The sequence below is a fragment of the Lepidochelys kempii genome, chromosome 28 (assembly GCF_965140285.1).
Source record: "Lepidochelys kempii isolate rLepKem1 chromosome 28, rLepKem1.hap1, whole genome shotgun sequence".
Classification (NCBI taxonomy): Eukaryota; Metazoa; Chordata; order Testudines; family Cheloniidae; genus Lepidochelys; species Lepidochelys kempii.
Window position 1 is genome coordinate 6,848,673 of NC_136407.1, and position 25,149 is coordinate 6,873,821.

The 25,149-nt window shown below is 48.8% G+C and overlaps 1 protein-coding gene and 1 non-coding gene across 2 annotated transcripts in view; one reads left to right on the forward strand and one right to left on the reverse strand.

The window, feature by feature from the left end:
- Nucleotides 1–7,518: 7,518 nt before the first annotated feature.
- LOC140904263 (uncharacterized) overlaps nt 7,519–25,149 on the reverse strand; it is a 60,926-nt gene continuing 43,295 nt past the window's right edge. The window contains 4 exon segments of the mRNA XM_078850821.1: nt 7,519–9,491; nt 9,494–10,732; nt 11,082–11,195; nt 19,539–19,923. Of these exon segments, the coding sequence (XP_078706947.1) occupies nt 9,352–9,491; nt 9,494–10,732; nt 11,082–11,195; nt 19,539–19,923 (1,878 nt within the window). The 3' untranslated portion in view covers nt 7,519–9,351.
- LOC140904295 (5S ribosomal RNA) lies at nt 13,810–13,929 on the forward strand. The gene has a single exon (XR_012156492.1). It is a non-coding gene; the product is annotated as a 5S ribosomal RNA (ribosomal RNA).

Genomic DNA, 25,149 nt, shown 5'->3' on the forward strand with positions numbered 1-25,149 from the left:
TATGAATGCTCTGAGTGTGGGAAAACCTTCACTCTCAGCTTACGCCTTACTAGATATTGGAGAATCCACACGGGAGAGAGATCCTATGAGTGTTGTGAATTCGGGAAAACTTTCAATCAAAGCTCATAACTCAGTACTAGGGCTGTCCATTAATCACAGTGAACTCACGTGATTATTCAGTTTTAATCACACTGTTAAACAATAAAATCCCAATTGACATTTATTAAATATTTGTAGATGTCTCTATATTTTCAAATATGTTGATTTCAGCTACAACACAATACGAAGTGTACAGTGCTCAGTTTATAGCATTTTTCTTACAGATTTCTGCACTGTAAAAATGATAAAACATAGTATTTTTCAGTTCATCTAATACAAGTAACATAGTGCAATCTCTAACTTGAAATTGCAGCTTACAAATGTAGATTTTTTTTTGTTCCATATCTGCACTCAAAACCAAAACAACGTAAAACTTTACAGTCTAGAAGTCCACTCAGTCCTACCTCTTGTTCAGCCAGTCGCTAAGACAAGCAAGCTTGTTTACATTTAAAGGTGATAATGCTGCTTGCTTCTTATGCCCGTCAACTGAATGTGAGAACAGGTGTTCACATGGCACTTTTGTAGCCGGCATTGTAAGGTATTTACATACCAGATACGCTACACATTTGTGTGCCCCTTCACGCTTCAACCACCACTCCAGAGGACATGCTTCCATGCTGATGACGGTCGTTAAAAAAAAGAGTCACAAATTTAATTAGTGCGTTGTTTTTTTAACGAGCATCATCAGCATGGAAGCATGTCCTCTGCAATGACACTATGGGATTATGACACTGGTCACATTACACTATGGGGGTCATGTGACCAGATCACCGGATACTGGACTCCATCTTGGAATACCAATGTTTTTCCACTGAAAGGCATGGGAACCAAGCTTGGAGACAAATGGTTCCCACCATATGCAAGATATTTAAGGCAGTGGAGTGACATCATCAGGATTCTTCACTGACTCCCTATCCAAAGAGACTCTCGGAGACACCTAAGGAACAAAGACTGAACTGGGGGAGAAGTGCTGGACCCAGACTAGAGGGGTTTCTAGCCTGTGAAAGGAATACATGGGGGTTTTAAGCTGCAAGGAAGGGCAGCTGGCCCCTTAAGAATCTCTGCAACCATCTTATATCATCATCTAGGGTGAGACTTTGCTACTCATAGCCAATCTCTTTAGTATATTAAGTTTAGATTGTGTTTTGTGTATTTGCTAGGTAATCTCCTTTGATCTCTTTGCTATCCCTTATAACCACTTAAAATCTATCTTCTGTAGTTAATAAACTTGTTTTTGTTTTGCCTAAAATCAGTGCATGGAAGTCATAACTTGGGGCAGAAAGCTGCCCTATATTCCCTCTCCACATTGAGGGAGGGGGTGAATTTCATGAGCTTATGCTGTACAGTTCTCTGTGGAGCACAAGGTGGTATCATTTTGGGTTTCCCTCCAGGTGGGGGTGCGTGCCTTAGAAAATGAGAGGTGCCTTATCTGTGCCTTACCTGTGCCTTCCCATGCAGGGACCAGGTAAAGAACCTGTGTGTATGTACCTGCAGCTGGGTGTGTCCCCTACCTGTGTGTGCTCTGGTGGAAGTGCAGGGTGAAGCCCGGAGGGCTTGGCAGCTTGTCATAGCAGTACAGAGTGAGTGGAAACCCAGGCTGGTGGCTCAGGGGTCTCGGTGATACCCCAGTTCCAGGTGGCACTCCAGGGGGGAACCCGTCACAGTGGTGCAGTGGAGCAGGATCATATGCACGGCTTGTTGCTCTGAGACACTGGTGGTGATTTTATGTGAGTTTTAAATGTAGAGGCTGAAGATCAGTCAGAGAAGTTACCAGTTATTCTCCGTTTGCTTATTTTGGGCAAGGGAAGTAGGGAGAAAGAAACAGGAAACTGCAAGGAAGTGAAACTAGTAAGAAGCTGGAGCTGTACAGACTACAGGCAGAAGAGAGGGGGAAAGAACACAGAAGACATATGGAGTTGCAGTGACAGCAGATTGAAGCAGAGAATGCCAGACAAGAAGCTGCGTACCAAAGGGCCCTGGAACTCCAAGGTAAAGAAATGGAGGAGAAGGAAAAAGAAAGGAAACATGAACTGGACTTGATATACAGGTGGAACCAGAACCCCCTCTCCCACTTCCTGCTCCAGGGAGTCCCACCTCTCCAAAAATCAGTGCTGAGTGAATGGATCAGAGGAGAATGTGATGGGAGAATCTCCTGTCCTAGTTCTGAGTCATCAGATGTAACCTGCTCTGGAATTTCACTTGATACTTTCATTTTCATGTCGTCTACCTCTCTGCGATGTGGGTTTCTCTCTTTCCCGAAGGCTGTTTGGTCACACAACTGGAGATTTGTTTAGTTTGACAGGCTGGAGCTCAGATTTTATTGGAGACTTTGAGACAAATGACCATTTGTTAAAGTCATTACCTCTCACATTAGTTTTGCTTTTTCCCCACCTCTCCATGATGACATGGAGAAAGTTCAAGTGCAGTTCTGTCAACAGGAGAGAACTCTCCCATTTACTGGACATGCTAACAAAGAAACAGCCGTGATTTAAAATCTCCACTCGGAAATGGTGAACAGCAGCAGACCCCAAACTGTGCAACGAACTGAAGCAAGTGCAGATGATCACAGTGGAGTTCAATTGTTTAAGTCCATGGTTCTCAAACTTCATTGCACCGTGACCCCCTTCTGACAACAAAAATTTCTACCTGACCCCTATCCCCTCTGCGGAAGCCAAAGTGCGTCAGCCCCAGGTGGCAGGGCAGTAGCCTGAGCTCTGCAGGGGAGATGAAGCTGCAGCCCGAGTCCTGCTGACGGCAGGGGGACTGAAGCCCTCAAGCTTTGGCTTCAACCCCAGGCAGGGGGGCTTTTCCTTTAGTCCAGGGTCTAACGCCAACCCTGGTGATCCCCTTAAAACGGTTTGAGAACTGCTTGTTTAAGTCAGTAATGTCTCAGATGAGCTGAGGAGATAATTCCACAGTAATTGACTTGGAACTAGGCAAAATGCCCTTATATTTGGTTCCCAGAGCATCTGTAACCCAGGCCCTACAGAAGATCTCTCGTAGCTAATACTATTTTATGGGAAACGCTGCCCTTCACGATGCAGATGTGGAGGAAATAGAAGTGGGTTTTTTTGTTCTTGAATTTACCCTTTGTAGGTGCTACAAATGTGTATACAATTAAATCACTGCAGAAAAATAGCTATTTTTTAATAGAAACTCCAACTCCAGTAACTTACAGAGATTCTGGTGCAGGCCTGGATCTAGTTCCTAGCCTAGACCCGGGCCACCAAGTTAAAGAAAAACTGGCCACGTTTCAGGAAGCTGTTCTGCACTAGCACTGCTGAGATTTTGAGGGGTTTGGTAAAGGGTTCTACTTCAGAGAAGCGTAAATGTACCCAAGCCAAGGCCAAGGCTTCGGAAAGGAGAAACGGTATATGCCGAGTTCTTGGTTTTCACCCAGTAAAGGAAGCTATGGTGACCAATAGCCCAAGGAAAATTGTCGAACACGACTCCCTAGTTCAGTGTCACTGATTACAGTCGCAGAAGATGCCATGGGAACAATCATCCTTCATTCTTTGGATCCAAAGTTTCATGAGGCAAAGAGAGAGACACCTTCAGGGGACATTCCTTCCCCGTGAATCCCAAACTGGCTGCCTGATTGGGTAACAAGGACTACCATGCTGTGGTAATGATGGTAACCAATCAGGGAATAAACATGTCGGGCTCCAACTGCAGACGGCAGGACACACAAATGTTTAGAGTTCTGATTCTGTGGTTTTGCATCTTGGGGCTCGTCTACACTTCAAATGGTGCATCGGCACAGCCGCACCGGTGTAACTGAGAGCTCTCCCGGCAGCTTAGCTAATCCACCTCCGCAGGAGGCGGTAGCTTTGTCACTAGCAGAAGCTCTCCCACCGATATGGCAATGTGCACATGGGCGGGGGGGAGCGGGCGTGCAATACTCTGTCCCTCAAAGCACGCTGGAATCCCCCTATTCACCACTGTCATATGATTGACATGTCCTGTACAATGCGTGCCTTGGGAGGTATCGATTTAAAAGTCTTGGTCTGTTAAACCTTAATATCTTCTTCAATTGTAGGTGCGATCATTGTATGTGAAGTGTGGAGCACTGCTGTATGTGTTACTGAAATACATTGTGAGGTTGGGAAACGCCCAGAGCCAGCCTTTCGGTTGCAACAAAGGAGAAGCTATCGCTGGCCAGACGCGTTGATGGCCCACTAAGAAGAATCACTCTCCCAGAGGCTCCTTAGAGAGGGCACATACGTAATGGGGACAGCCTAACCGATGTCACAGCAAGGATCTTTCTAGCAGCCGGAAGAAAGTATAAAAGAGGGAAAATAACATAATCACTTGGCTTCTTCCCCCTACTCCGTCTCAACTCGGGCTCAACGGGTAGTGATCAATGGCTCCATGTCTAGTTGGCAGCTGGTATCAAGTGGAGTGCCCCAAGGGTCGGTCCTGGGGCCGGTTTTATTCAATATCTTCATAAATGATCTGGAGGATGGTGTGGATTGCACTCTCAGCAAATTTGCGGATGATACTAAACTGGGAGGAGTGGTAGATACGCTGGAGGGGAGGGATAGGATACAGAAGGACCTAGACCAATTGGAAGATTGGGCCAAAAGGAATCTGATGAGGTTCAATAAGGATAAGTGCAGGGTCCTGCACTTAGGACGGAAGAACCCAATGCACAGCTACAGACTAGGGACCGAATGGCTAGGCAGCAGTTCTGCGGAAAAGGACCTAGGGGTGACAGTGGACGAGAAGCTGGATATGAGTCAGCAGTGTGCCCTTGTTGCCAAGAAGGCCAATGGCATTTTGGGATGTATAAGTAGGGGCATAGCGAGCAGATCGAGGGACGTGATCGTTCCCCTCTATTCGACATTGGTGAGGCCTCATCTGGAGTACTGTGTCCAGTTTTGGGCCCCACTCTTCAAGAAGGATGTGGATAAATTGGAGAGAGTCCAGCGAAGGGCAACAAAAATGATTAGGGGACTGGAACACATGAGTTATGAGGAGAGGCTGAGGGAGCTGGGATTGTTTAGCCTGCAGAAGAGAAGAATGAGGGGGGATTTGATAGCTGCTTTCAACTACCTGAAAGGGGGTTCCAAAGAGGATGGCTCTAGACTGTTCTCAATGGTAGCAGATGACAGAACGAGGAGTAATGGTCTCAAGTTGCAGTGGGGGAGGTTTAGATTGGATATTAGGAAAAACTTGTTCACTAAGAGGGTGGTGAAACACTGGAATGCGTTACCTAGGGAGGTGGTGGAATCTCCTTCCTTAGAGGTTTTTAAGGTCAGGCTTGACAAAGCCCTGGCTGGGATGATTTAACTGGGACTTGGTCCTGCTTTGAGCAGGGGGTTGGACTAAATGACCTTCTGGGGTCCCTTCCAACCCTGATATTCTATGATTCTATGAACACCTGGAAGATCGTCTGGAGGACAAAGACTTTGAACTAGGGAGATTGGCCCCAGACTGGAAGGGAGTTCAGTCTGAGTATTGAGACCTGTGAGCTGCCTGTAACGTCTATTAGGGTGAGACACTGTTTCATTCAAATCTTGCTTAGTCTGTTAAAGTTAGAATTTAGAATGTTTCTATTTTTATTCTTAGGTAACTAATTTTGGTCTCTATGTCTGCTACTTATAGTCACTTAAATCTGTCTGTAGTTAATTAATCTCTTTTATATTTTACCTAAACCAGTGTGATTTTGGTTGAAGTGCTTTTGGGGAATCTCTGCTCAGGTTACACAGGCTGGTGCATGTCCACTTTCCTTAGAAGAAGTGCCAAATTAATTAATGAGCTTGCACTGTTCAAGGGAGTCTTGAGCAGTGTGAGACGGTATGTTTCTGGGGTGTAAGGCTGGGGTGATTGCCTGGTGCCTCTCCATATTTTTCATGTGTGGCTCGGGGAGCATTCATGCAATTTAGCTGGGTGCTCGGCTCCACATGCCGAGGGCTGAGTGATCACAGTGCCTGGCGGGGTTTGCTGCTTGTCACTGGCATAGCATTATGTGAGAGAACCCAGGCAGGAGAGTTAAGGAGGCACAGTGGTCCCACAGTGCCAGGTTTTACCCCGGGGATCCCATCAAACCAATAAATAAAGGCAGGATATCATAAAGCAAGCCAGCAGGCTGGCCTATGGGTTAAAGAGTAAGAGCCTAATTATGTGATCACCTGAATTATACTGGAAAATTGAAAGTTGTCTTGGTTTTTTGTTTTGTTTTTCTTGGGCCATTGGTCACCATAGCGTCCTTTACTGGGTGAAAACCAAGAACTGGGTGTGTACTATTTCTACCCCCCCTTCTTTCCGAATCCTTGGCCATGGCTCGGGTACATTTACACGTCTCTGAAGTAGAATCCTTTACCAAACCACTCCAAATCTCAGGAGTGCTAGGGCAGAACGGCTTCCCCAAACACGCCCTATTTTCTTTAATTTGGTGGCACAGGTCCAGACTAGTGACTTGATACAGGCCTGGATCAGAATCTCTGTTAGTTACCAGAGTTGGCATTTCTACTAAAAAATGGCTATTTTTCTTAAACTGTTACATTTTCAACACTGATTTCATTTTATACACATTTGTAGCACCTACAAAGCATAAATTCAACAGAAACCCCACTTTTATTTCCTCAACATCTGCATCATCAAGGGCAGCACTTCCCCTACCAAAGGATTAGCTAGGAGAGATCTTCCGTAAGGCCTGGGTTACAGATGCTTTGGGAACCAACCAAACACATGGGCATTTTGCCTAGTTCAAAATCACTTAGGGTGGAATTCCTTCCCCAGAGCATTTGAGACAATATTGACTTAAACAACTGAACTACACTGTGATCATATGCACTTCTTCCAGTTAGTTGGGGTTCTGCTCTTGTTCACCATTTCCCAGTGGAGATTTTGGACACGCTAACAAAGAGAGTTCTCTCTTATTGACTGACCTGCACTTGAACTTTCTCCACGTCATCATGGAGGGATGGGGGGAAAAGCAAAGCTAAAGCAAGAAACAATGACTTTAGCAAAATGGTCATTTGTCTCTAAGTCTCCAATAAATCTGAGTTACATCTTGTCAAACTAAATGAATATCCAACTGGTTGACCAAACAGCCTTCAGGAAAGAGAAACCCACCGTGAGGGGTTGCCCCACACTCTGAGGTGCCACCTGATACACTGGGGTACCACTGAGACCGTCTTTTCCACCAGCCTGGGCTCCCTTACACTGTCCTGCTGAGCCAGGCCCTCCAGTGTCCTCCAGCACACCTAGCTGCAGAAAGACACTGAAATCAGCGCTGCATGGGAAGACTTCAGCCAAGGAACTGCCCAGATACTCACGTGCACACCCCTGGAGTGCAAACCCAAAATTGTATCGTCTTGCACTGTACAGCGTAAGCTCATGAAATTCACTCCCTCTGTCCATGTGGAGGGAGATGTGCACAGCTTTTTACACCTCCCAGCTATGAATAACTGGTTTTAGAGAAAACAAAAACAAGTTTATTAACTACAAAAGATAGATTTTGAGTGATTATAAGGGATAGCCAACAGATCAAAGCAGATTACCTAGCAAATGAAACAAACACACAAGCTAAGCTTAATACTGAAGAAATGGGTTACAAGTAGTAATTTCTCACCCTAAATGTTGTTTTAGACAGATTGCAGAGCTTCTTGAAGGCAAGCTGCTCTTGCTTGCAGCTTAAAACTCCAGGTATTTCTTTCACAGGCCAGACACCTTCCCAGCCTGGGCTCAGTCCTTCTGCACCGCCCCCCCCCCCCCGCCCTTTGTCTTTGTTTCTTAGATGTTTCCAGCAGTCATCCTGGGCAGGAATTCAGTGAAGAATGAACATTGATTAAGCCACTCTCCAGACTTAAATAGATTTTACATATGGTGAGAACCCTTTATTTTTGAGTGTGGTTCCCCCCGCAGTGGAAAAAATACTGGTATTCTATCATGGAGTCCAGTACCAGGTGATGTGATCACATGACCCTGCAGTGTCAAAACAGCCATGAGTCAGAGGTTGTTTGTGGCATGCCAGAAAAGCTTCTCAGAAAGGTGGGAGATTAGCATCTTCAGAGATAAATTGTTCTTCCTAATGGCCAATCCAGACTGATTGTATTCTGTCTGGTGGGCGTTCCCCAGGTGCAAATACTTTTGTAGTACAGATGTATAGCCGATATTCCTAACTTTAGATACAAAAAGAATAATGCATACATAGGATAATCACATTCAGTACATCATAACCTTTCCAATGGACCTCACATGACCCATCTTGCATAAAATACATCTTAGATATGCTATAATTATAACAATATTTCTATGAAGAATATGGGGGCATACTGTCACACCCACCTCACAAAGAGGTAGACTACATGAAAATGAAAGAGTCAAGTGAAATTCCAGAGCAGGTTACATCTCAGGATTCAGAATTAGGACAATAGATTCTCCCATCACATTCTCCTCTGATCCATTCAAACCTGCTGGACTCAGCACCGTCTCATTATTGAATTACATTACTTACAAAAGTTTTAGCAATATAACATCCTCATAAGGGAGAAAAAAACACCCCAAGTGGCTTTGCCAATAGATGGAAACTGGAATTCAAACTCCAAATCATCACACTGTGTTTGGGTTCCATTTGAATTCCTCTTGCAGGTCTTTGACACTTTCGTCTCTAGTCATAGTGACTCTGATTTAGGATTAAAGAAATCAAAGCATCGTCTCCAAGCACAGACAGCTGAGAACGCTGCATTACATGACACTTTGAGAGGTGGAGGGATAGAATGCGAAGAAGATAAACTCTACATGCCTCAGAAAGGAGGAAACCGTTCTGGAGTGCTGGGGAAGGAAGGAACCACTGAGTCACTCCATCTCCTTCCAGTGTCACAGAGGCTGAAGTGACAATTTTTTCCTGCCCCTGCTTCTCTTCATTATATATAAATACATTATAACTGAAGAAAACGTCCTCAAATGCCGTTGAGCGCACTCCAGAGCAATGTGAGAACAACTGAGAATGATACAATCTATCATTGGTCACTCTAAAAACAACAGTGCAATAAGAGGAACAGTATAAATGTGATGCTCCTTGTTTTGTGGAAGGAGAGACAAACTCCCATTACTCCTGGGACAATGGAGTGGATAGTAAGGACAACCAGGTCCACCTCAAAAAAGAGAGAGCTGCAAAAGACAAAAATGGGTAACTCGTCTGGACAAGCTGAGGGATAACACTGATGCAAACGGTTCAAACAGCTTTAAAGGTTACTATGTGGGAATTAGCAAAAGCATTAAAGAACAAGTGTTGGGACAGCCCTAGAGGTTTTTATGGTGTTTAGCTCCCTTGCAGATACTCTGATGATAGTTAAGGGCTGAGCTCCGAGTGAAGCTTTTCCCACACTCACGGCATTCATAGGGCCACTCCCCCTTGTGGGCTCTTTGATGTCTGATAAGGTTGAGCTCTCATTGAAGCTTTTCCCACACTCGCCGCATTTATAGGGTTTCTCACGTGTGCGGATTCTCTGATGTTGAGCAACGTTTGGGCTCTGAGAGAAGCTTCTCCCACACTCACTGCACTCATAGGGACTCTCTCCTGTGTGGAGTCTCTGATGTCTCGCGAGCTGTGAGCTGCGAATGAAGGTTTTCCCACACTCACGGCATTTATAGGGTCTCTCTCCGGTGTGCATTCTCTGATGTGTATGGAGGTGTGAGCGGCGACTGAAGGCTTTCCCACACTCACCGCATTTATAGGGTCGCTCTCCTGTGTGTATTCTCTGATGTCTAGCAAGGTATGAGGTGTGAGTGAAGGTTTTCCCGCACTCGCAGCATTTGTAGGGCCTCTCCCCCATGTGGATTCTTTGATGTCGAGTGAGGTGGAAGCTGCAGTTGAAGGTTTTCGCACACTCAGAGCATTCATAGGGTCTCTCTCCCGTGTGAATTGTCTGATGTCTAATGAGATTTGAGCTCCGACTGAAGGTTTTCCCACACTCACAACATTCATAAGGCCTCTCCCCTGTGTGGATTCTCTGATGTGTCTTGAGGTCTGAGCGGTGAGTGAAGGTTTTCGCACACTCAGAGCATTCATAGGGTCTCTCTCCTGTGTGAATTGTCTGATGTCTAATGAGATTTGAGCTCCGACTGAAGGTTTTCCCACACTCACAGCATTCATAAGGCCTCTCCCCCGTGTGGATTCTCTGATGAGTCTTGAGGTGTGAGCTGTGAATGAAGGTTTTTGCACACTCGGAGCATTCATAGGGCCTCTCCCCTGTGTGGATTCTCTGATGTGCAGTAAGTTCTGAGCTCTCAGTGAAGCTTTTCCCGCACTCACACCATTCATCCGGTTTCGCACCAGTGTGAATTCTCTGATGTTTAATAAGGGCTGAGCCATCACTGAAGTTTTCCCCACACTCAGTGTCTTTTTTCTTCCTCCTTCCTGTCAGGCTTCTCTGCTGGGCTGTGGTTTCTTTGAGGTCTTTGTGAGTTCCCTGACAGTAAATAGTTTTATTAAATTTCTCCCCTGGCTGGTTTCCCTGCTCTCTCTCTGGTCTTTGCTGAATCTCACAGATTTTTCCCTGCTCATGATTCCTGGACATGTTCCCTCTGGTTATTTTTGATAATATTCCGTGAGGTGCAACTTGCGCAGCATCTTCCTGCTGAGACTTCTGCTCCTCATTCTCACTCACCATCGCATCACCTGCTGGGACAGAGAGAGAAACCTCAAACAGGGATGGAAAAGGAAAAAGCAAACCAAAATAAGTGCTGGAGAGATGTCAAAAACCAGGAACTGAATTCCCCTAACTCTTCCCCAAAAATGGAGAGAGGAGGGGATCAATTCTGCCTTCATATCAAATCCAAATTGTCAGTAGCTTCCCACTGATATGTGTCAGTTAGGATCTGTAGGAAGCCATAAGCTATATATGCCCTGAGGATACACCATCTGCTGGGGACAATCCTCCCAAACTCAGAGAGCTCCCGAGGTCTTTGTAGGGTATCCCAGATTTTTCCATCAGGCACTTACAGATTGAGTTAGTTTAATATTTCCTCACCTGCGCAAGGACGTCTCAGGAGCTCTCTTTCCCCTGAACCCTCGAGGTCTGGGACCCATGGCTCTTTCCCTTGTTCCAGCTGGGAGATAAGATCAGGTTTGGAAACTGGAAACCCTGCTCAGATGAAAGAAAACAAATGACATCAGGTGAATTCCTAAGACTTTGTAATAAAAAATAATTCTTAATTTAACTCAGTGCTTAGTAAACCAGTGAAATCACAGGGCCTCCTCTCCAGGTTCTGAAAGGTGCAGAACACCCTGCTTATGAGAGGTTGAACTATTCACATATATGCTGGGAACACACACAGACAGATACTGTGACAGTCTGTAACTGTATATTCACTCTTTTGCAAAATTATGATATATTTTGTACAAAGTATGTCTTGTTAGGCATAGTTTGGAAATTGAATATATGCTGAACTTTATTGTCCTGTTAAAATATGTGTAGCAACACTGTGTATGTAAACACATGAGATTTTACTGTAGATGTTTCTGAAAAAATGCTAGAATTCTGCAGAACAGTTCCTCAGAGACAGCAAAGCTATCACCTGGTTAAACGGCCATTCTCCAGCAGGGGGAAGGTGTGAACAAGAAATTTACATTCCATCTCAGGGACGGCTTGAAGCTCAAATCCACAGCAGACAGCCCATCACCATGACTCAGCTGAAAAATGAGGCTGTTTCTAGCACAAAGGACTGAATAAGAAGAAGAGGTGGGGAAAATGCTTGAGAGTATCTCTCCCCTTTTCTCTCTGCTCATCACAGCTACTCCTGAAGAACTGAAATTGGGGAGGCAGGGTCCTGGCTGAAAGGAAACCCAGTTTGTCACAGCATATAGCGGGAGGAACACATTCACTGTGAATCTGTTTTAGCTTAAGTTAGACGTTAGTTTGCATTTTATCTTTTATTTCTTTTGTAACCAATCCTGACTTTTATTCCTCATTACTTGTAGTCACCTAAAATCTTTTCTTTCTGTAGTTAATGAAGTTGTTTTATTGTTTTATATAACTAGCGTGTTTGGATTAAAGTGTGTGAGAAACTCCTCTTGGGATAACAAACCTGTTGAAGGTCATTTTCCATTGATGAAGTGAGCAGACTTTATATGACCTCGTATTGTTTAGTAATGTGCTGGAGAGTGCCAGGGGGACAGTCTGGGACTAGCGAATTTGCAGGTGTTCTCCTGCAGTATAATTCACAAGTGGCTGACTAGCACCACCCAACACTGTGCGGCTGAAAGCGAGTTACATGCTGCACACAGTGTGTTAACTGGCCAGGAGTGGCTGATCTTACAGCAAAGCAGTATAAAAGGCAGTATAAAATGGCCATCAATGGCTATTAGCCAGGATTGTGACTCTAGCCTCTGGTTGCCAGAAGCTGGGAATTGGGTGAAAGGGGATGGATCACTTGACGATAACCTGTCTGTTTATTCCCCCTGGGGCACCTGGCATTGCCATGGTCAGAAAACAGGATCCTGGGCTACATGGACCTTTGGTCTGACCCAGTATGGCTGTTCTTATGTTCTAAACTACAGAGAAGGTAAATCCATGTCTTAGAAATTGAAGACTCCAGACAGAGGTCAAGTCTCCCTGGCACTGCTTTTTGCTGACAGAGAGGTCCAGAGACGATGCGAGAGTCCTGGGGAAGCTGGGAATGGCCAGCATGGGCTGGTGGGGTTCTGTGCAGTAAGGAACAGGAAGGGCAGGGAGATCACTGAATGCAGGATCTCAGCACTATTCGAGGTCAGGAAGGCACATACTGCGGCATCGGGGAATCTAGTGAGCCCAGTGTAATGGGAGGGAGTATGAAAATCCCTGGCTGTGGAGAATGCTGGGAAATCAGAAGCAACAGACACAGTCATCTGGAAAAGCAGAATGTGAAAAATAAGGATCAGGCCAGGTGACTTCAGGAATGATGGACCCCAAGATCCAAGGAGCCTGCAGAGAAGAGAGATTGTGGCTATTGCAGATGGGGTTGGGGGAGCAAGACTCAAGATGTTTCACTACCATCCTAGGCCATTGTCACATGCTGGGGGGCAATCCAGACCAGTGCGGAGTTGTGTCATCTGTAATCCTGGGTGATCTGAAATGTTCTGCTGGAGCTCCCTTGTCTGGATGCTCCCAGCCAGCATTCAAGGACGCACTGAGTGTCTGTGAGATAAATAACCCTGGACCAGCAGCTCTGACCCCAGCAGCCTGCTTCTTACACCCCGGCACATTCTGGATTCTACCAGCCTGGTATACACCTGTCAGAGACAGTAACACATCCACTCCTGAATTTTTCCCAAACCACGTGCTCTGCACTGTCTACTTTTTCCTGGACCATTCACAAGAATAATAAGGCTTCTTTGCACCTCGTGGCCGGGGGGGGGGGGGGAGGGAGGAGGGCTTTGAAATTTTTTCAGCCCTTTTTCTCGGGGTTTGACCTGGTGGCTGAGCGTCTCGCCGTTCATGACTGCAGTGAGAGAAGGCCCCCGGCCGCCCCGCAATGCTGAGGACAGGGATCGGGCCCCTGGAAGTCTGAAAAAAAATTTCCCTGATGCCAGAAGGGGGAGGGGGGGAGCTCCAGCAGCCAGGCCAGTCCCCAGAGCTCAAAAAAAAGGATCGGGCCCACCTGAGGCAGGGGGCCCTGCTGCACGGCAGGCGACGCGGGGGAACCGGGGGAGCCCGGGATTCGGTCCAGCAGGCCTGGGAGTCAGTAAGGGAAAGCGGACGAGGCGGCGCGAAGCCGGGTGCCTACGGCCATACCGGACCGAACGCCCCCCGATCCCGTCCGATCTCGGAAGGTAAACCGTCCCGGGCCTGGCTAGTACTTGGATGGGTGAACGCCAGGGAATCCCAGGTGCCGTAGGCAGCTTTTCCCGGTCTGAGCCAGCTCTCTCCTTTTCTGGGGAAGAAGGGCGGGAGACGGGGTGGGGTGGGGTGAAAAGCCCCTGGTCGCCCCTCAGCCCCTGGCTCCTCCAAGTCAGATGGTCACAGCCGGAGGACAAGGGTGTGGGTGACGGGTGCCCAGCTCCCCCGCTGGCTTCCTCCACTGGGGACCCATGGCCCCAAAAGAAGCCACAGGGCGAGCCCCCGGCCCCATGACGGGCTCGTTTGGTCCTCTGGCCCTAATGGAAAAGTCGAAAATCCCACCCCCCCTTTCAGCGGGACCAACCTGGAATCCTGTCTGACGTTGCGGTTCCCTTGGTCGGCAGAGGTGACTTTGGGCGACCCCTTCTGGACATCCGCGAGACAACCGGCCATCAGGTCAACCCATGAGTTTGAATGGGGTTGACCTGATGGCCGAGCATGGACTTTGAAAATTTTTCAGCCCTTTTCCTCGGGGTTGACCTGGTGGCCGAGGGGGGACTTTGAAATTTTTCACTAATCTGACAATACTACTTTCCAGCAAGAGGGCAGAGCACCCCCTTGCTCCGTATCTCCCCCAAAGTCGAAAGGGCTTGGCTCCTTTGTCTTCTTAAATGAAAGATAACTTGGGAGTCTCCGCCTCTCTTTGGTATAGTTCAGTGAACCTTTGAAAGGGAGTTTTCTGAAGGTTCCCCTCCAAAGTAAAAGTCATTCAAGCTGTGAGGAAGGAGGCCTGGAGTCTCGCGATGAAGGAAGTTCAATGCTGGTTTCCTCCCCTGCTGGTGTTTGCTAAAATGCAAATTGGCCTGTTTCTGCGATATCCTCTCCTACCTGATGCTGAGTGGCTACCTCTGCATAGTTTGACGGTTTCTTTTATGTAAATTGCATTCCCATTTTCTCTTAATGTACCTTGAATATGCCTTCAAGGTAGCAGAACCACCCGTCTTTGTCTAGGGTGGGGTAACTTCAGCCCTGGCTGGCAGCCGTGCTTTAAGAACAGCATTCCCAAAATGTCTGTACTTCTGCATTTGTCCTCCAGACATACACTACGCAATATTAATGAACATGATGTTGTTAGCTTTCTATTACTATCTTAGGCTAGGTACACACTACAGCTCACATTGGTATAACTTATGTCACTAAGGGATGTGAATAAACTGCCCCCCTGAGCAACAGAAGTTACACGGACTTAAGTGCAGGTGCGGACAATGCTATGCCAGCGGGAGATCTTTCCCCACCGACATAGCTGCTGCCGCCCGGGCTGGAGAAATTAAGTCAATGGGAGAGCTCTCTGCCACTGGCTTAGGGCATCTGTCCCTTCCTTTCAAAAACAGCAGAACCTCAGAGTTATGAACCCCAGAGTTACCGACTGACTGCTCGACGACAGGTCATTTGGACCTGGAAGTGCTCCATCAGGCAGCAGCAAAGACACACACCCACACCCCGCCAAACACAGTACCACACTGTGTTAAACATAAAGGACTAAAAAATAAATAGGAAGGTTAAAACAAAAGATTGGACACGAAAAGGAAAGGGTTTCTGTGCTAGTTTCATTTAAATTAAGATGGTTAAAAGCAGCATCTTTCTTCTACAGAATAAACTTTCAAAGCTGTATTAAGTCAATGTTCAGTTGTAAACATGTGAAAGAAGAACCACAACGTTTTGTTCAGACTTACGAACTTTTCAGAGTTCTGAACAACCTCTATTCCCCAGGTGTTCGTAACTCGGATGTTCTACTGCACAGTTTAAGACATTAGCGAGTTGGGGTACAATGAATGGGTCAGGCCCGCTGAAACCAACTCCTCATTTCGTCCAGCCCTCCATTGCAGCACAACTCCCTACAGGACCTATGTCATGGTACGTCTCTTTCCCCCTGCCCCCAGACGTCCCAGGAACTCTTCAGCCCAAACCTACTCCCCACCAGCCTACCACCGCCTGGACACTCCCCTGCTCTCCAACACCCTCCCTCCCACTGCCTGGACTCTCCCAAGGATTGGTATTTATTATTTCTATTACTGTAATGCTCATATCTCCAGCCACTGACCATCATCCCACTGTGCTGGATGTTCTACGGACACAGAACAAAAACAGTCCCCTGCCCCACGGAGCTGACAATCTAAGAATCAGACAAGAGACAGATGGGGACAGATAGACAGATGGGGGAGGTGTCCCAGTTTGTACGTTGGGCCAAATGCTAATGAAGAGATTGTGAAATCTTCAAGAGAGGAAATTTACACAAAATAATAAACAGCAGGATCCTGTTTATGAGGTAAGATCATGGAATGTGGAGGTATATTTGGCAGTACAGAGATACACCCTGCATCCTCCAGCGTGGCGGCAAGCTGGCAGTGAGATTTGTCTCATGAACAGAAGGTCACAGCCCAGCTCGGCTGTAAAATGCTTAGAGACCATACCTCTTCTCTGTGAGCAGACTGTCTCCAGGGCAAAAAGCTCACACAGTTTCCACCTTCCTGGACCTGACCTCGGAGCATTCAGCATCCCCTTCTCACACCATGCGTTTCCCACGGCGAGTCCGCACAGGCAGGGCTTCTGGGGAAGCCAGAGGGCCCTGCCCCCCAACTCCGCAGTCAGACGTGACTCTCAGCCAGCCAGTAAAACAGAAGGTTTATTAGACGACAGGAACACAGTCCAAACCAGAGCTTGTAGGTACAGGAATCAGGACCCCTGAGTCAGGTCCATCTTGGAGCCAGGGAGGCCAGAGCCCCGTCTGGGCCCCCCTCCATTTCCCCAGCCAGCTCCAAACTGAACTCTCCAGCCCCTCTTCTGGCCTTTGTCTCTTTCCTGGGCCAGGAGGTCACCTGATCTCGTTGTTCTCCCACACCTTCAGTTGGCACCTTGCAGGGGAGGGGCCCAGGCCATCAGTTGCCAGGAGACAGGGTGTTGGCCATTCTCTGTGCAGACACCATCACAGTAGGGCTCTGCAACAATCACACACCTTTATCCCACCACCTAGATACTTAAGAACTGCCTAGGGGAAACTGAGGCACCCCCACAATATTCAGAGGAAACATTAAGAACATTAAGGCCAATCCTCGCCCACAGACAGCCCGCCAGCCTGAAGCATATTCTCACCAGTAACGACACACCACACTGTAGTAACTCTAACTCAGGAACCAATCCATGCAACAAACCTCGATGCCAACTCTGCCCACATATCTACACCCGAGACACCATCACAGGACCTAACCAGATCAGCCACACCGTCACCGGTTCATTCACCTGCACGTCCACCAATGTAATCTACGCCATCATGTGCCAGCAATGCCCCTCTGCCATGTACATCGGCCAAACGGGACAGTCCCTACGTAAAAGGATAAATGGACACAAATCAGATATTAGGAATGGCAATATACAAAAAGCTGTAGGAGAACACTTCAACCTCCCTGGACACACACAATAGCAGATGTAAAGGTCGCCATCCTGCAGCAGAAAAACTTCAGGACCAGACTTCAAAGGGAAACTGCTGAACTTCAGTTCATTTGCAAATTTGACACCATCAAGCTCAGGATTAAACAAAGACTGTGAATGGCTCGCCAACGACAAAAGCTGTTTCTCCTCCCTTGGGGTTCACACCTCAACTGCTAGAAGAGGGCCTCATCCTCCCTGATTGAACTAACTTCCTTATCCCTAGCCTGATTCTTACTTGCATATTTATACCTACCTGCCTCTGGAAATTTCCACTCCAGGCATCCGACGAAGTGGGTATTCACCCACGAAAACTTATGCTCCAATACGTCTGTTAGTCGATAAGGTGCCACAGGGCTCTTTGCCACTTTTATCTTAGACTAAGTCTACACTACAGACTGTATAGCAGCAAGAAAGTCTCCCATCTACTTGCTCTATGCCAATGGGAGATAGCTCTCCCACTGACATCATTAAACCCGCAACGAGTGTCTCCCGCCAACAGAGCGCTGGCCACACCCCTGACCGACGAAAGCTTTACCGATAAAGGCTATGTCCACACTAGCACTTAAGAGATATGTGTTAATCAGAGCAGTGACTGGAGGTGTAACTGTGTAGGAAGGAGTACTGCGTAAATGGATTTGGGGGTCATAGTGGACCACAAGCTAAATATGAGTCAACGGTGGAACACCGTTGCAAAAAAAAAAAAAAAAAAGGCAAACATCATTCTGGGATGTATTAGCAGGAGTATTGTAAGCAAGACACGAGAAGTAATTCTTCTGCTCTACTCTGCGCTGATTAGGCCTCAACTGGAGTATTGTGTCCAGCTCTGGGCACCACATTTCAGGAAAGATGTGGGCAAATTGGAGAAAGTCCAAAGAAGAGCAACAAAAATGATGAAAGGTCTAGAAAACATGACCTCTGAGGGAAGATTGAAAAAATTGGGTTTGTTTAGTCTGGAGAAGAGAAGACTGAGAAGGGACATGAGAACAGTTTTCAAGTATGTAAAAGGTTGTTACAAGGAGGAGGGGAAACAATTGTTTTTTCTTAACCTCTGAGGATAGGGCAAGAAGCAACAGGCTTAAATTGCAACAAGGGAGGTTTAGGCTGGACATTAGGAAAAACTTCGTAACTGTCAGGGTGGTGAAGCACTGGAATGAATTGCCCAGGGAGGTTGTGGAATCTCCATCATTGGAGGTTTGAAGAGCAGGCTGGACAAACACCTGTCAGGGATGGTCTAGATAATACTTAGTCCTGCCATGAGTGCAGGGGACAGGACTAGGTGACCTCTCGAGGTCCCTTCCAGTCCTATGATTCCCAGAGCTTTGATGATTATTTCAGTGCATCTGCAAACAAGCTTTCCCATGAGGCATTGCAAGCCCTACCCAAAATTCCATTTGGCTACCTGCACTGTGGGATAGCTACCCACAGTGCAGTGCTCCATGCATCGATGCAAGCGATGCTAGTGAGGACGCACTCCGCCGACACAAGGAGCATGGTGTGGACACACAAGATCGACTTGCTTAATTCACAGCCTTGATGTCGACTTACATAATGTCGAATTAACTTCGTAGTGTAGACATGGCCTCAAAAGGGCTTGGCGATTTGAGTGCGTCTATCGCTTCCCAGTTGAGAATATTTTCATGTAAAATCCACATGCAGACTCTGACATGGTCTGCTCTTGAAAGTTTTGCCAGGATAACTCTGTTGTTTAGGACTCTGAAAAATCACCCCTACCTCACACCAGTGCTGAGGGGGCTCTGGGCTGAGCCTGAGGCAGGGGGTTGGGGTGCAGGAGGGGGTGAGGGGTGCAAGCTCTAGGAGGGAGTTTGGGTGCAGGAGGGGGCTCCAGGCTGGGGCAGTGTTGGGGTGCAGGAGGAGGTTTGGGGTGCTGGCTCTGGGAGGGGGCTCAAGTCTGGGATTTGGAGTGCAAGAGGGGGTTGGGGTGCAGAAGGCAGTGAGGGGTGCAAGCTCTGAAAGGGAGTTTGGTTGCAGGAGGGGGGTCTGGGCTGGAGTAGAATGTTGGGGTGCAGGAGGGGGTTTGGGGTGCTGGCTACAGGAGGAGGGTCAGCGCTGGGGCTTGGGGTGCAGGAGGGGGTTCAGGGTGCAGGAGAGGGTATTGGGTGCTGGCTCTGGGAGGGGGTTCAGGGCTGAGGGTTGGGGTGTGGCCTCCTGCCAGGCAGCACTTACCTCCGGCGCTCCCGGTTGGTGGTGCAGCTTGGCTGCTGCTAAGGCAGGTTCCCTGCCTACCCTGGCCCCACGCTGCTCCCGGAAGCCCCTGGGGGGAAGGGATGGGGGGCACGCCCCTCTCTGCAAGCACCTCCCCCGCAGCTCCCATTGGCCACAGTTCCCCATTTCTGGCCAATGGGAGCTGCGAGGGCAGGGCTTGCAGGCAGGAGCAGCGCACAGAGGGAGACCCCCAGCACCCTGCTCCCCCAGGCTGTGCTGGCCACTTCCGGGAGCGGCATGGGGTCGGGGCAGGCAGTCTCACTGCACCCCCGGCTGGTGACCACCGTGCTGAACTGTTCATGTGCTCTTGCCCCCCAAGCGTTGTGTAGCGGGGGACGGGAGAGTGCTCGTGTGTGGGTCACAGGCATCTTCGGAGGATGCTGAAACTGGGCAGAGGAGAGGTGGCATTGTAGGGGTGACATGAACCTTAATTAGTCACTTCCCCTTCTAGTAACCACAGGGACAGGAATCCTTACCCAGCGAGGTCACATTCTCGTAGGTCTCCTGCATGACGTCTCTGTAGAGGGCTCTCTGAGCGGGGTCCAGCAGAGCCCCCTCTTCCCTGGTGAAATACACAGCCACCTCCTCGAAGGTCACCGGCCCCTGAAAGAGCAAGAGCCCAACCCTCAGTGCCTGCTGCCCCACTCGCAGCCCCACTATTCATGGGGGAGAGGAGCCAATCAAATGGAAGCTCTGGTGGCTCACCATCAGCACAGTCCCACCCCGCTCAGAGCATCCAGAAAACACCAGGGTGAGGGGACAAAAAGAGCCCCTTGTCTCTCCCAGCACAGACTTTGCCTATCTTGGCAGCCATCTCTCACAGAGGGCAGACACAGATGTCAAGATTCAGCACAGAGTCTGCTGTGCCAGCCTTGTCTTTGGCAGACTGCCTCGCCAGGCATTTAACAATCACAACACGCACTAGGCGTTTAGCTTACAAAGCGGGGGTAAGCCCAACTCTCCTCCCCGGCTGCGAGACATGGGTGACCTACAGAAAACACTGGAAAAACCAGGAAACCCAGCCCCAGCACTTTCTTCGGCAGATCCTCAACGTGAAGAGGGAGGATCATCGCACTAATGTCAGGGTCCTCACAAACGCCAGCATCTTCAGGGTTGAGGCCCCTATTATCCAGCACCAGATGAGGTGGAGCGGGCTCTGTGTGCACATGCCTGATGTGTGCTTACCAAAACAACGGCTGTACGCCCAACTCACCAAAGGAGAAAGGAAATGGGGAGGCCAAAAGAAATGCTTTAAAGACACCCTCAAGAAAAACAGCAAGAAATGTGATATTGACACCACACACTGGGAGAACAGGGATAACTGGCGAAGACTTGTCAGAGCAGGAACATCCCCTTTGCAGGAAAACTGCCTTGCCCTGGTCACAGAAAGACACCAGAAAAGAAAGGAAAGACAACGGTCACGCAGCAATCGTGGCCCAACCCTGTCTTCCAACACCATCTGCAATGTCTGCCAATGAGCCTGTGGCTCAAGGATCGGACTCCTCAGTCACCGAAGGACCCACAAAAAATCAAACCTGTGGAAGAGATCCTCAACCTCGAGAGCTCGCCAGCGACTAGCCACAGACTGATACAGGAGATGGAGCCCCCAGCAGGGTCCAGGGAGAACTCCCTGGTAGAAAGCCCAACACCCTCATCATTGTGAAGAACTGGATCTGAAGGGAGAGGCATGTCCCCTAAGCCTCACCGCTGGGTTCCCCCTCACACAGCAGCCGCTGGTGAGTTGGGTCAGGCTCCAGCACTGGGAGTCTGGTCCGTTTTCCTAGCCCCATCTAGGTGGGTTGTTTCCTGTTCCACAAAATTGGGGCATTTCCACCTCCAAACCGCATAGGTCTGTGTAATGAGGCCTTACTGAATTCCGGGAATTCCAGCCTTGTGGGAGGAGCCACTGGACCCGGGACCCAACATGATACCGGGGACAACTAAGGAATAACAGGGCTAGGAGTGGGGGGTCATAGGTTCAAAATTAGGGATCTAGAGGAGATGAGGAAGCACCAAGCAGAGAATCCTGGACAGCACCACTGCTCCTCAAAGCTGTCAAGTGAGCCAGTGGATGCTGTCCAGAGGACCTCTGCCTGGATAGGTGAGCAAGGGAAGAACAGAAATAGGCACCTCCCCATCCAGCATCCTCCTGGTATTGTAGATGGCCACTTTGGCCAGGGCCAGGAGGAGGCTGATGAAGAGGTTTTGCGACTTCGTGGGGCCATGGACAGTTTATATAGGAAAAGATGTGGGGAAAGATGCAGCCAGAATTTCAAAAGGAGGTTCTGGAGGAGCCAGAATAGGGACTGCAACCTGGTGCATTCCAGATAGGCGTGTGTCAGGGTCTCTCTCACAACGCAAAATGGACAGGTGTCGGTGGTGGGGGTGAACCACGCCACGTACACGCCTGTGCTCACGGCTCTGTACACAGCCACTGTAGTGAGGAGAAGTGGCCTGCCTCTGACCTAGAAGGGGAAGAACCACCCTCTGTACCCAGGTGGGCAGAGCCAGACCTGCCTCGCCCTTCCCACCAGATGTGGATAGATGGGAGAGGAAGTATAAAAGTCAGAGCCTATACCTACCTATAACTGGATGTCACATTTCAGGAAGGATGTGGACAAATTGGAGAAAGTCCAGAGAGGAGTAACAAAAATGACTGAAGGTCTAGAAAACATGAGCTATGAGGGAAGACTGAAAAAACTGGGTTTGTTTAGTCTGGAAAAGAGAAGAATAAATTGCCCAGGGAGGTTGCAGAATCTCCGTCATTGAGATTATTAAGAGCAGGTCACACAAACACCTGTCAGAGATGGTCTAGATAATACTTAGTCCTGCCTTGAGTGCAGGGGACTGGACTAGATGACCTCTCGAGGTCCCTTCCAGTCCTACCATTCTATGATTTGTATTTCAAAACTGGTGCAATGGAATCCCCGCTGACAGACCACTCCACTACTGTTAGGGCCCTGGGCTGGGAGCCGGTGGAGTCAGGTGGGCCCGAGTCCCCCTACCACCCTACCCTTGTGGTGGCAGCCTCCCCACTGTAGGCCAAAAGGCCAATGTTCACCTATCGCCTGCCAAAGCTAGGACACTAGACTATTCACCGCTCTGCCCTGCCTTAGCACTGGAGCCTTGCATCGTCAGTGCCATGCCCTGCCTGAGGGCCTGGGCCCCTAAACCGTTGTCTGCTCTGCCCCTGCCTAAGGGCCCAGAGCCGACAGACTCCCAGGTGGCCCTGCTCCTGTCTGGGGTTTTTCCCTGGATTGCTAATTCCCCTGAGATTAGGCAGGTGATCCTGAGGACATGGTGAGGCGGTGCGGCCTCCCTCTGACACAGAAGGAGAGGGACGATTACACCACCACTACAGTCTGTTCCTAGAATCTAAGACACTCATTAAACAAATTCCAGCAGGTTTGCCACACCCTGGCCTCCTCCCTTTCTCCACTCTGTATTTCCTGCCCCTCTCCAACCTCCAAACCGGACTGACGAAACCTTAATATGCTGTCTCTCTCATCCAACAGGAACCCACCAGCAACCCCACCAATAATCCCTACCTGAACTGGTTCCTCTGCAGCCATTTCTCTTCCCTGTTCCATGAGAGGAGGGGATGAGCTGGTGTGAAACACGGACATCATTCTGCAGCCTGGCAGGGCGACAAGGGCAACTGTGGAGATTTAAGAACAGGCTTTAATTAATTTCACACCACGATTCCCCCAAGCCCTTTCCCTGCAGAGAGACATCCTAAATTCTGCCATTCTCGGAAAATGCTTCATTTCTTTATTACAGTGTAGATCTGACCCCTCCTGCCAAGCCCAGCTCACAGAAATATTTTTAAGTCCCCCCAGTCACAAAGCGTCTGAACAGAATGCTAGAAAAGATTAGAACCAAAGGAGTCCCTCCGACACTAACCCCAGGGCAGCCACACCCCAGCAGGAGGAATATGGAGTCAGGAACTGGCTTTTCTTCTCTCTGATCCTCCTCTTGTTCACAGCAAAGTGACACTGCCCAGGGATGCTGCAATACATGTGTCTGGGCAGATTAGAGATCTGGATATCTCTCTCCCCACTCACTTCTCCCACTGCCCCTTTCAGTCTCTCTCCCCTGTCCTGTCTCCCAGCCCTTCTGGCTGGGAAAGCCCCATTCCTTAATTGTCTGTCTCCCATGGCTGGATTTTTTTCCTGGCAATTGCTGAAAGGAGGAGAAACAAGGAGGAGCTATTTGGCATGAAAGTGAGTCTGCACAGTCCCCAGCACTTTCTCCAAGGTCTCTCTCACTTACCTGGAGTCTCTGGCTAAAAATGTACTATTAACAGAGCCTAGGGCTGCCCTAGGGGGCTAGTATCAGCTGGAGAAAGCCCTCACCTTGAACAAGTACAGAGAAAGCTTTAATTAAGGTCACTTCCCAGCACAGAACCCCATTGCGGGAGCAGCAGCTGCTAAACCTGGTCTCCCAGATCACAATGGAGGCTGCAGCCTCTGACCCAGGAAGCTGAATCCCCGTATCCTGAGCAGACAGTTTGAGCCGCCGTCCCTCTTTTAGCAACAATCAGAACTCTGTGGTAAGAGCAGCAAATGAAACCACGTCCCCACCGGGACAATTATTCATCTGGAGTCACTCCTTGTCTTTCCTTGCAGTGACTCCAACAACTCCTGGGGTCGGTCCTGAGGCCGGTTTTGTTCAACATTTTCATTAATGATCTGGAGGATGGTGTGGATTGCACCCTCAGCAAGTTCGCAGAGGACACTAAGCTGGCGGGAGAGGTATATACACTGGAGGGTAGGCATAGGGTCCAGAGTGACCCAAATTGGAGGATTGGGCCAAAAGAAATCTGATGAGATTCAACAAGGACAAGTGCAGAGTCCTGCACTTAGGACGGAAGAACCCCATGCACCGCTAAAGACTAGGGACCGAATGGCTCAGCAGCAGTTCTGCAGAAAAGGACTTGGGGATTTCAGGGGATGAGAAGCTGGACATGAGGCACCAGGGCGCCCTTGTTGCCAAGAAGGCTAAGGGCATATTCTGCTGGCAATGCTCCTACTAATGCAGCCCATCGAGGGAAGTGATTATTCCCCTCTATTCGGCACCGGTGAGGCCACATCAGGAGTATTGCGTCCATGTTTGTCCCCCCCTGCAGAAAGGATGTGGACAAACTGGAGATAGTCCAGCGGAGGGCAACAAAAATGATTAGCGAGCTGGGGCACATGAGTTATGAGGAGAGGCTGAGGGAGCTGGGATTGTTTAGTCTGCGGAAGAGAAGAATGAGGGGGGATTTGATAGCTGCTTTCAACTACCTGAAGGGGGGTTCAAAGAGGATGGCTCTAGACTGTTCTCAGTGGCAGAAGAGGACAGAACGAGGAGTAATGGTCTCAAGTTGCAGTGGGGGGAGGTCTAGGTTGGATATTAGGAAACACTATTTCACTAGGAGGGTGGTGAAGCACTGGAATGCGTTACCTAGGAAGGTGGTGGAATCTGCTTCCTTAGAGGTTTTTAAGGCCTGGCTTGACAAAGCCCTGGCTGGGATGATTTAGTTGAGGTTGGTCCTGCTTCGAGCAGGAGGTTGACTCTGAGATAGGCGCGT